General features: G+C 40.6%; 1 protein-coding gene across 1 annotated transcript in view; it reads right to left on the bottom strand.

Annotated features, from left to right (window-relative positions):
- ITGBL1 (integrin subunit beta like 1) overlaps window positions 1-12,222 on the bottom strand; it is a 336,244-nt gene that overhangs the window by 291,598 nt on the left and 32,424 nt on the right. The window contains exon 2 of the mRNA XM_075852439.1: window positions 11,171-11,370. Within this exon, the coding sequence (XP_075708554.1) occupies window positions 11,171-11,370 (200 nt within the window). The remainder of the gene's footprint in view (window positions 1-11,170; window positions 11,371-12,222) is intronic.

Genomic DNA, 12,222 nt, shown 5'->3' on the forward strand with positions numbered 1-12,222 from the left:
TGCTTTGCCTTATTCACCTTGCTGTAATTCTGGGAAGTGCTCCATCTGGTGGCCAACATAGGAAAACATGTCAAATTATTATTTAATTTTTAATACTTTCCACCATGTGGAATAAAAAAAATATATATATATAATAGAAATAAGTAACTTACTTAAAAAAAAAGTTTTATATTGCGACACATTCCCTTTAACAGCGTAGCTGAGCTTTCATAATGCAGTGAGAGAGCTAGTTCTTACTACATCGGATTACTGTGCAGTGGCTGGTGCAAGAACTACATTTTCTAAAATACAGATTATCAGAGAAAGTTCAGTGCAGATATTAGGAGATTCCAACTCTGAAGCCTGCAACCACTAGGACACCATCAATCACCAGAAACAGGAATGGTCAGCTTTCCGTGGCAGCACTTTCCACAGGGGCACAGTGCATACTATTCTTTAATGTGCCATATTTATACCTATTCTCCAAACTTCAGCGCAACAAGCAAATACATTTTCGGTTGTTTTTTTTTTTTTACCCTTAACTGGATCTATATTCCTGTATAACAATTTGAACAAAATGCAAATTTTTTTTCCCAACCATACTATGTGACTATATTCTTATTATTACCTACCTTTAGATTGGATTGGACCGATTTGGAAAATGAGCAGAGATAGCAAGCTAATGTACACAATCCCCTAAGGAGGATACTCAGCTTTATGGTATTTACCTCTACCTAACCTGTCTTTGCCAATAGTAATTGAAACAGCTAAACATTTAATTAACAATTATCACTATAACAAAAGTATGTATTGGTACTAAGTATTCTCCCAGGCTTTTTTTTAATTAGCTTTAAGCATATATTAAAGAGCAGTTACATTAACATATTCCTATAGTAGGGTCAAATGATCTTTTTTTTTTTATTAATTAAATTTCAAGCTTTTCCACCTGAGACTTGTTAACATTCTTTTACTCACATTGTTATTGGTATAAATTTTTTTAATTGCATGAATACAAACTACATTGTGTATGTATGTTACACAATCTGCCATGTTAATTATGCTTGAGAGCTCCGCCTTTGACTGTGTAGTCAGCAAAGTAGAATCCAGCATTTTTATATTTCTATATTTTTTCTGTTTATCTTATTTCCAGAACTTTTTCTTTGTTCTTTGTTGCTAACTGTATGGTATACATAATGTTACAAAGAAAAATCCACAATCACTCCTTAGGCAGCTGTAGACAGTAAGAATTACTGTCAACCTTGTGTTTTGGGGTTTTTTCATTCCCTCTTTGCATGCCTTTTTTAAATGCACATTTCTTCTGTCCGTGTCTGGTGGGTGATACCATTGCTGTGCTCAGTACTGTGAGCCATTGAGATGCATTATCACTTTTGCTCCCCCTCCCCTTTCACAGAGAGGGAGAAACTGAAGCTGCATCCCCCCTCCCAGTCCACTAAGTACTATATTACTCTAGATACAGTCTGAAAGAAGGTGTGTTTTATGTTCCTAATAACATTTATTACAAAGTACAGGTACTCTTTTAATGAGGAGCAGAGCTTGCAGGAGAAAGTAATGTTAAACTGACCATCTGGTCCAAAATGGTCACTAAATGTTCAACAAACTTTGCATAAATTATTGCTATTAGTGAATATACGAAACTTTGTAATATATCTAATTAGTGAAAAATGCCTCTTTCTCCACTTATCTGGCTCCTTTCCTTCCCCAACCCCCTTGAAAACTGTTCACTCACTTTGAATTGACTGATTTCTGACTTTTTAAGATGATACAGGCGATCAGCTCACGGAGGGATCAGGTTATAGCTGCCCATAGAAGACTATGGAGAGAGTAGGAGGGAGCAGGAGCAGAGTGAGATAGAGAACGGCAAAGAGACAAACAAAGATGCTGCTTCCTCCTCTAGTAAGTGTTTTATCTCACCCCAGTGCTGGATTTACAGCTATAATGCTCAGTACTGCTGAATGATATCCTCCATGTTGCTGTTTCTAAAGGTGTGCTACGAAGGGCTTGGTGAGCAAAATGTTCTCTTCTTTGTGTGTGTTTTGTATGGCAGAGAAGTTAGCAGTTAGGCTCCACCCACTAGCTCAGGGAAAACTGAATATCAGAGATAGAGACTGCAGAGGGTAAAAACTGTTAAAAAAAAAAAAAGAGGCAGGATACAAGTTATATAGTGGAAAGAAATAGTGTTATACCTAATGTACACACATATGACAGCTTATTCTGAAAAGTCACTTAAGAAAGTAAGATACGCTTTAACACTATTCTACATATCTTCTGACATTTCCGAAAACAGCATTGGTGGTGGTCCACGAACTGAGAATCCCATCATTGCTAGAATAAAAACACCCACAGCAGTCGTTTGAATGCCATGCCCAAATGGTGTTTAGCAAAGAGATCTCCAGATCTCTGAGCTCATATACAGAGGTGTCCTTCCTTACCTTTCCTTATTTCTCAACATATCCTGAGATATCATGATTTTGCAATACTCTGTCACGAGATATCTATGGCTATTTGTGGCCATCCAGTGGTTACGATGTGAACTGCAGCCTGTCAAGGGTTTTCCCAGCATGTTATGATATTGTATTGAATTTGTTTAATGAGAAATGAAAATCCTTAACCAAATTGATGCAAATGTAATGATGGACATATCTTTAGTAGATATTCCCAAAGTAATGTATCTCCATGGATGAAATCCTCTGATGTGTTGAAACTAAAGGATAACTTTAACAAGCCTTACAAACTTAGGTTAGATTAACAGGAGCGTGGGGAAAGATTTTAACATCCAAGGTGCTCCCGTGCAGTTTCCGTTTTCACGGATCCCCATAGACTTCAGCCTATGGAGGGATCCATGAAAACGGAAGACAATTGTAATGACAGGGATAGGGAAACAGAGAAGTGAGCCCTAATCTACCCGCCACTCATTCCCTGCCTACTTGCAATGACCCGCCCTAGGCGACGGGGTACAACTGGGTGACGGTCCCTACACTCAATAAGTGCACGACAGACAACAGTCGATCTTACCTGCAAACGCTGATGCTGCTGCAGAATCAACTGTAGCCTCTGGTGCCGATGTGGCCGTCACGATGCAGGACCTGTGAGTGACGTCACAGATCTGCACTGTCAGAAGCTGGGCGTTCTGAAGAGAAGTGGATGTTACTTCTCTTCAGAGCGCCCAGCTAGTAAAAGTATTAAAAACGCCCCGATGTACGCACCTAATACACGCCCACTTGGACTTTTACTTTTAAACACACCCACTTGGACTTTTGCAAGCCTCATTTGCATAACTACAAAAATGGTCATAACTTGGCCAAAAATGCTCGTTTTTTAAAAATAAAAACGTTACTGTAATCTACATTGCAGCGCCTATCTGCTGCAATAGCAGATAGGGGTTGCAAAATCTGGTGACAGAGCCTCTTTAAACTTAGAAGTCAAGGGTATTTAGGTATCAGAGACCAGAACATAATAAGTTTCCACTTATATTTTGATAAAATGTTTTGTAGACAAACTACACACCCAGATAATTTCACAAAGGCTACATTTGATCAGCTTAGATTTCGTTCACATCTGCAACAGGGTTTGTGGGTACCATCAAACCTTCCTGTCAGGGAACCCACAAACGGAAACCAAACGGAAACCATAGCTTTCCATTAGCATTACCATCGATTTCAATGGTAACGCTTCCATTGCTAATTGTTTTTGTTTGTCTCTGTTCTGTAAGGTTTCAGTTTTTTTGACGGAATCAATAGTGCAGTCGACTACGCTATTGCTTCCATCAAAAAGACGGAAACCTTGCAAAACTGAGACAAATGGAAACCATTAGCAATGGAAGAGTTACTATTGAAATCAGTGGTGATGCTAACGGAAAGCTATGCTTTCCGTTGGGTTTACATTTGTGGGTTCCCCTAACAGAAACAATATCATCACAGGAGGCCGGCAGGGACATGTTGCTATAGGAAACCAGGGGAGGTAGTGAATATAGTGTATTTTTTAAATCTCCTCTTCTCCCCTCTATTTTATTCTAAAATCTGTAAAATGCCGTCAGCGCTAGCTTGCAGCCGCCATTTTGCCATTTTGTGCGCCGTGAAGCCCAAAAGTTTTGGGAAATTTAGACTGAATTCAATTAGTGCCAAATCGGTTTGCTCATTTCTAGTACAGTATTATTTTGTATATCTGCAGCGTGTTGATACTCTGCAGACTGCCAGTGTAGAATTGGTATGTGAACACTTTATTGTCAGTGTATGGCGGCACTATTGGTTGTAATGGTGCTTGTATATTGGTCGGCTAGACTTGTCTCTGACTGAAAAAAAAACGAGTGTATGTCTGTCCTTGATCGCATAATTAGGTGTTTCTATGTTCCACTTTATTTTCCTATTTGTGTTGATGGTGTGGTTTACATACAGTATTTATTAACCCTTTCATGCCGATAATCTGTAGATTCACGTCCTAGCCGCATATACCCCGTGCAACCAGGGCGTGAATCCACAGACCTCTGCATCTGCCGACATATCGCTGGGGAGAGCGCTCTGATGCCAGCGGTGTCAGTGTCCCCGGCTTCCCAGCAACCTGTTTTCTGACAGCCGAACCGATTGGTTCGGCTACAGAGCATGTGATCACCATGATTAACCAATCATGGTGATCTCTGAAAAGTTTGTTTGTGTGTGTGTGTGTGTGTGTGTGTGTGTGTGTGTGTGTATATATATATATATATATATATATATATATATATACACACACACAAATACATATATACACTACCGTTCAAAAGTTTAGGGTCACTTAGAAATTGGATGATTAGAAAACACTTGAAAACCCTTGTGCAATTATGTTAGCACCGCTGTAAACAGTTTTGCTGTTTAGAGGAGCTATAAAACTGACCTTCCTCTGAGCTAGTTGAGAATATGGAGCATTGCATTTGTGGGTTCGATTAAACTCTCAAAATGGCTAGAAAAAGAGAGCTTTCATGTGAAACTCAACAGTCTATTCTTGTTCTTAGAAATGAAGGCTATTCCATGCGAGAAATTGCTAAGAAACTGAAGATTTCCTACAACGGTGTGTACTACTCCCTTCAGAGGACAGCACACAGAGGCCCTAACCAGAGTAGAAAGAGAAGTGGGAGGCCCTGCTGCACAAATGAGCAACAAGACAAGTACATTAGAGTCTCTAGTTTGAGAAATACACGCCTCACATGTCCTCAACTGGCAGCTTCATTAAATAGTACCCGCAAAACGCCAGTGTCAACGTCTACAGTGAAGAGGCGACTCCGGGATGCTGGCCTTCAGGGCAGAGTGGCAAAGAAGAAGAAACCACGAAAAAAATGGTTACGTTATCCGAAGGAGTTCAGAAGTTATGACAGTTTAAAAGAATGTATGCCAAAACTTTAAATTTAAGCCTGGTCATTGAGGCATCAATGATCCTTGGTCCTGAAAGGATTAAAATGGCAAGCTAAATTTGCCACTATTTTTCCACCTAACCTAGGATTCAATCTCTGATCTGCCTCGATAAGAACATAGTTTTACTAACGGTACTGTGTACTATACGGTGGCTTCTGTGTACGTGTAAAAATATTCCAGAGCTAAAGAGGCTAGGAAGCTGACAATTAAAGTAATTAAGGGGATGGGTGGCTTACAGGACCAAAATATATAGTAAACTCAGAGCTTTTTAGTTTGGAGAAAAGACAAATCAGGGTCAATTTCGTTATTATGTAAAAATATATTAAAGTCAAAACAGAGCTCTACTAATCTTTAAATACTCAAGCCTCTAAGGCTATGTTCACACTGAGTTTTTTGCAGGCAGAAATTCTGCCACAAAATTCCGTTCGTAAGTATGAGGTAGATTTTCCTCTCCCTGCACGCCGATTTTCGCGGCATTTTTCGCCCGCGGCCATTGAGCGCCGTGGGCATAAAACTCTGCAGAATACGCTTTCTCTGCCTCCCATTGATGTCAATGGAAGGTCAGAGGCGTAAACGCCCAAAGATATGGCATGTCCCTTCTTTCTCCCGCGAGGCAGTTTTACCGCTCGCGGGACAAAGACGCCTCCGCCTCCCATTGAAATCAATGGGAGGCATATTTGGGCCGTTTTTGACGAGTTTTGAGGCGCGGTTTCCCCTTCCAAAAACTCATCAAAAAACTCTGTGTGAACATAGCCTAAATATAACAAGTGGCATCCACTACTTCTAGTAAAAACGGTTTTATTATCAGGACATAAAAATATTTTTTGTTAAGTTATTAAAGAAAATATGATTCATTGTTTAAATTAAGTTTTTATGGTAAATATATATGCATTTTTAATTTCTTTAAAATTTTTTTCATTTTACTAAATCCTTTAACATTACTATTTTTCACACGGCCACTGAGCCCTCACAATAGGCTAGGGTATGTGCACACACAATACAGTGAATTTATGTGCACACACAAACTCAAAAACGTCTGAAAATACGGAGCTGTTTTCAAGGGAAAACAGCTCCTGATTTTCAGGCATTTTTGAAGCTGTAAGGGTATGTTCACACACACTAATTACGGACGTAAATCTGGTGTATTAACCACCGAATTACGTCCGAAATTACGGCTTGAATGTGTTGACAAACATCTGCCCATTGAAAGCAATGGGCTGACATTTGTCTGTTCACACGAGGCATATATTTACGCGCCGCTGTCAAAAGACGGCGCGTAAATAGACGCCCACGTCAAAGAAGTGACCTGTCACTTCTTGGGGCGTAATTGGAGCCGTTATTCATTGACTGCAATGAAAAGCAGCGCCAATTACGTCCGTAATGGACGCGGCGTTGAAGCGCCTGCACATGCCGTTACGGCTGAAATGATGGGGCTGTTTTCTCCTCAAAACAGCCCCGTAATTTCGGCCGTTACGGACGCTGTAGTGTGAACATACCCTAAGGGTATGTTCACACGTAGAGTCAAAAACGTCTCAAAATACGGAGCTGTTTTCAAGGGAAAACAGCCCCTGATTTTCAGAAGTTTTTTGAGCAACTCGCGTTTTTTGCGGCGTTTTTCGCGGGCGTTTTCGTGGCGTTTTCGCTGCGTTTGTTACGGCCTTTTTTGGAGCTGTTTTCATTGGAGTCTATGAGAAAACAGCTCCAAAAACATCCCAAGAAGTGTCCTGCACTTCTTTTGACGAGGCTGTAATTTTACGAGCCGTCTTTTGACAGCGAAGCGTAAAATGACAGGTCGTCGGCACAGTACATCGTTAGGCTGGGTTCACACGACCTATTTTCAGACGTATTGGAGGCGTTTTACACCTCGAATTACGTCTGAAAAAACGCCTCCAATACGTCGGCAAACATCTGCCCATTACTTTCAATGGGTCTTACGATGTACTGTGCCGACGACCTGTCATTTTACGCTTCGCTGTCAAAAGACGGCTCGTAAAATTACAGCCATGTCAAAAGAAGTGCAGGACACTTCTTGGGACGTTTTTGGAGCCGTTTTCTCATAGACTCCAAAGAAAACAGCTCCAAAACCGGCCGTAAAAAACGCTGCGAAAACGCGCAAAAAACGGCACGAAAATCGCAAGTTGCTCAAAAAACGTCTGAAAATCAGGGGCTGTTTTCCCTTAAAAACAGCTCCGTATTTTGAGACATTTTTGACTCTACGTATGAACATACCCTAAGACCCATTTAAAGTAATGGGCAGATGTTTGCCGACGTATTGGAGGCGATTTTTCAGACATAATTCGAGGCGTCTAAAAATAGGTCGTGTGAACCCAGCCTAAATGAATTTGGAGCTTCTTTTCAGGCTTCTTTTCAGGCGTTTTTTGAGGCGTTTTTCATAGTGTTCAATGGTAAATCAGCTCCAAAAAAAGCCACAAGAAGTGACATGCTACTTCTTTTTTTACAGAGCTTCTTTTTACGCTCTGTTTTTGAAAACAGCGGCGTAAAAAGACGCCCCGTATGAACTAAATGCTGTTTTTCCCATTGATTTAAGTGGCAGATGTTTGTTCAGAGCTTCCGTTTTTTTCAGGTGTTTTTAGAGACGTAAACGCCCCGAAATATGCCTGAAAACACTGTATGTGAACATACCCTAAGGGCACGTTCAGACGTGGCTGAATTTTTCCGCTGCATATGTTGGTGCAGATTTGGGGCAATAACGCAATGAATCTGCACCAACATTTGAAAATTTGACAGGTAATTCAGACGTTGCAGAAAACACAACAGACTTGCCACAGATTTCTGTTTTTGCATTGCAAAGGCTGAAATCCGCAGTGAAATTCCGCTTCTTCTCCGCAACAGACAGTGCATGCTGCGGAGGGAAAATTCCACACCGCAGCCTATGGTCCGCAGCAGAGTTTTCCGCAACGTCTGCACGAAGATAACTAAAAAGGTGTGGAAACCAATGGACAAACTATCTGCTAAGGATTTCCACTACGGACTGTCCGCAGCGGAATTCCACAGCAATTCCGCCATGTCTGCATGTGCCCTGACACTTTTCAGCTGAGAACACTGACGTGGCAGTTCTAAACAGGTTTAAATAACCAGAGGTGATAAGCCACAGGCAGAGAAACAAGTAAAGGGACGTCAGACGCACAGGTGTAGCGGCTGGTGTTCCGTTATAAAAGGGTTGTGATTTTGTATTTTTCTATAGATCCATCCTGAAGAAGCAGAAAACAGAGCAGCATACAAAAAAAATCAAGATTGCAAAAAAAAAAGAAAGGTCCAGATTCACTACAAACCTGTTTATGATATTTAAGGATTTAAAAAAAAATATTATAATAAACAAGCAAAGCATTCATAATTTTTAGTTATTGAATGGCCCCACTTTAAAATATTTGGCTAAGAACCTATTAAATGTCTATTTTTCCTATTTAAATGTGCCAAGCCCTTGGCTGGAATGCGTAGCATTTATTTCTTTCCTAACGGAATTCCTTTTACATTGAAGCTGGTTTAATTGTGGTTTTTAGCTTTTGAAAATGACACGTTGGTGTTAAAGCACTTAGAAGTTTCTGTCTACATGCCTAGGGCTCTCTTCCTCCACACCCTAGGAAAAAACTTATTTTGTGGAAGCGATGAATTCCATATAGTATATGAATCCAACCTCTGGAATTGCTGAAATAGCTGCCACCTTAAAGACTCAAAAATATTTCCATCTCAGAGAACCTTTCACCTGCCCATACATGTGCAGCTGAGTGATAGGTAAGGCTGTATAAACCCTGGGGCACTTAAAACATTTTTCCTACCCTCCTCCATTATTTAGATATCGGTGCCGTTATATTTCGCACCCAATATTTAAATAACCCCCTGAACTGTCAATGGGGCGTGTAATTGGCAAGGGGGCGTGTAACATCGCTGTGAAACTGTCCAATCAGCTATGGACATCGCCACTCAAGAGCTGAAGAGAGGAGATCACACAGTCTTGTCCTTGTCTGCCAAGAGCTGAAGAGTGACTGAGAGCGTGCATGCGCACACTCTCTCCTATCTTCAGCTCTTGCTGTGGCAATGTCCGTAGCTGATTGGACAGTGTCACAGCGATGTTACATGCCCCCTTGCCAATTACACGCCCCATTGACAGTTCAGGGGGTTATTTAAATATCAGGTGCCAAATATAACGGCACCGATATGTAGATAACGGTGGAAGATAGGAAAAAAATGTAAAGTGCCCCAGGGTTTGTGCAGCCCTGCCTATTAGATGCTGCACATGTATGGGCAGGTGAAAGGTTCTCTTTAAGGTGAAAAAGTTTTACATTTGATTTAAACATTACCACATTTTTAACAATAAGCCCTCATGCACACGAACGTAGATTTAGTTCATAATTACGGACCCATTCATTTCTATGGCCGACTGTATATTTACGGGAAGGTGTCCGTGCCGTAGAAACCTTCCATAAAAAAATAGGACATGTCTTATTTTTTTTATTTTACGGAACGTGCTCCCATACTTTATAATGGGAGCATGGCCCGCAAATGCGGACGGCTGTCCGTGGCCGGCTGTGCCCGTAATCACGGAATGTGATTCTACATTGTCAAAACAAGGCATGTCAAGGGGGATGCAGCACTGTAGGTTTGAATAAATCAGTTTTACTGATCATTAGATGTGGACTCTATTACAATCTATGAGCAGCTTCTTGTATCAGCATCGATTAAGTGCACAAACAACATTGACCTCTTCCTGATACAGTTCTTCTCTCAACCAGATGCTTTGTAGGATGGGGCCGTCAATTTCTAATTGGTGGGGGTCCTATCTCAATCAGAAATGTCACTCCTTTGGAAAACTTCTAACTATGGCCCCATGCACACCTCAGTATTTTCATCTATCCCGAAAAACTGTCCGTAAATACGGATCAGTAGGTATCCGTATTCTATCCGTATATACGGATCCGTATAAAAAGAGGGAGGTTGCAAATGATGTCATCAACAAGTTGCCTAGCAATGCTTACGTAAATACGGACGGTATACGGATGCACATCAGTAGCTGTCCGTATTTTTCGAAAGCTCCCATAGACTTATATGGGAGAGTCCTTGCCGTAAGAATAGGACGGGTTCTATAATTTTTTCAGCACGGACACCCATCAGTAAAAATACTGAAAGGTGTCCATGGCCAATAGAAATGAATGGGTCCGTAATGACTGTCCGTAATTACTGTCCGTAATTACTGATGAAAAATGTGCACGGGGCCTAACTAAGGGCTAAATTTGACATATTATGCTCTTCTGGAGATGTCTATAAGGGTATGTTCACACGACCTATTTTCAGCTGTTTTTCAGGCCATAAACGCCGGAAAAACGGCCGAAAAATCAGAAGCAGAACGCCTCCAAAACATCTGCCCATTGATTTCAATGGGAAAAATGGTGTTCTGTTCCGATGAGTCGTTTTTTTACGCGGCCGTTTTTGGAGCCATTTTTATAGGCTCTATAGAAAAACAGCTCAAAACAGGTGTAAAAAACCTGCGAAAATCGGGAGTGGCTTAAAAAAAAGTGTGAAAATCAGGAGTTGTTTTCTCTTGAAAACAGTTCTGTATTTTCAGACGTTTTTGGTTAATGGTGTGAACATACCCTTATAGTCATGTCCAGCTCAAGCCTTATTATTGAACACTAAAAGGAAAATTGCACTAGAATATATTATTAATGTCCCACAGAAAGGTTAGTAGGTTTGGGCAAAAGTGCAACTGAACTATATTGGATTATCCAGAAATTAAGGCTATATTCACCAAATCAAGATTTTAGTTGACTTACCTCCACAAACTTGTCCATCATAGGTGTGACATACCCAGTCATGGCACTCGCATAAAGGCCCATAATATTTGCCAGTCTCTTTTACTTCACACACACAAACCCCACAGTCACATTTGCCTCTGCCACTACATATTAATCCATCTGGAGTCCTGCAACGATTTTCTGAATTTGCTGGTGAAAGTCTGCAGCTTGATGAAGCCCTGCAATATTAAAACATCAGGGGTAACTAACATTTTAAATAAGTACATATTTTAGGTAGAGCTAATTTTCTGCTCAATTTCTGTCTCAGTAAAGAGGTCTTCTATGGGAAAATGATTCACAATACACTCCATCATAATGTCACCATTTGCTTCCCTTTCATCATAAAATAAAAGGACAGCAGTACATGTAAACATATAAAACACTGATCTGTATAGTAACAGACTGGAGTTCAATTATAGTCTGGAGGAAACAGCAACAAAAACTGAACTGAATAGTTTGATCTAAGGCCCTGTTCACATCTGCGTTGGGGGCTCCATTACAGGCTTCCGTCACAGATTCTGTTGTTTTTGCCAGGCAAAATAGCGCAGCATGCTGGATATTATGTCTGGAAAAGTAAAGGGAACCATCACAGAGACCCAACAAAACCCTTTGAAGACAATGGCTTCCATCGGGTGCCGTTGTTTTTTCCGTCATGCAACAAATCCCGAACTATAAGTATTCTTGTTGTTCTGCTCCTATAACGGAGCAGAGCAACGTAAACCATGAACGCAGATGTGAACGAGCCCTTAATGTCATTGTATCCATTTGTATTCAAACTAAAAATTACTGGTGGGTTGGTATATTCACAATATGTAGACTCACAAGTTATGTAGGAAATCAGCAGCTGGACAGCGTCAAGTAATAGGCAGCATAATGGTGGCTCAGTGGTTACCACGGTCGTGGCATGATTACACTTGCGTTTTGTTTTAGTATGTCTTTTAATTACTGCAAAATGATGCACTTTAGCTGCAGTTTGTGTTATGTTTAGTAATGAATTATGATTGAAAATGACAATGATGCGACAACAACAA

This window comes from Rhinoderma darwinii, chromosome 2 (genome assembly GCF_050947455.1).
Source record: "Rhinoderma darwinii isolate aRhiDar2 chromosome 2, aRhiDar2.hap1, whole genome shotgun sequence".
Classification (NCBI taxonomy): domain Eukaryota; kingdom Metazoa; phylum Chordata; class Amphibia; order Anura; family Rhinodermatidae; genus Rhinoderma; species Rhinoderma darwinii.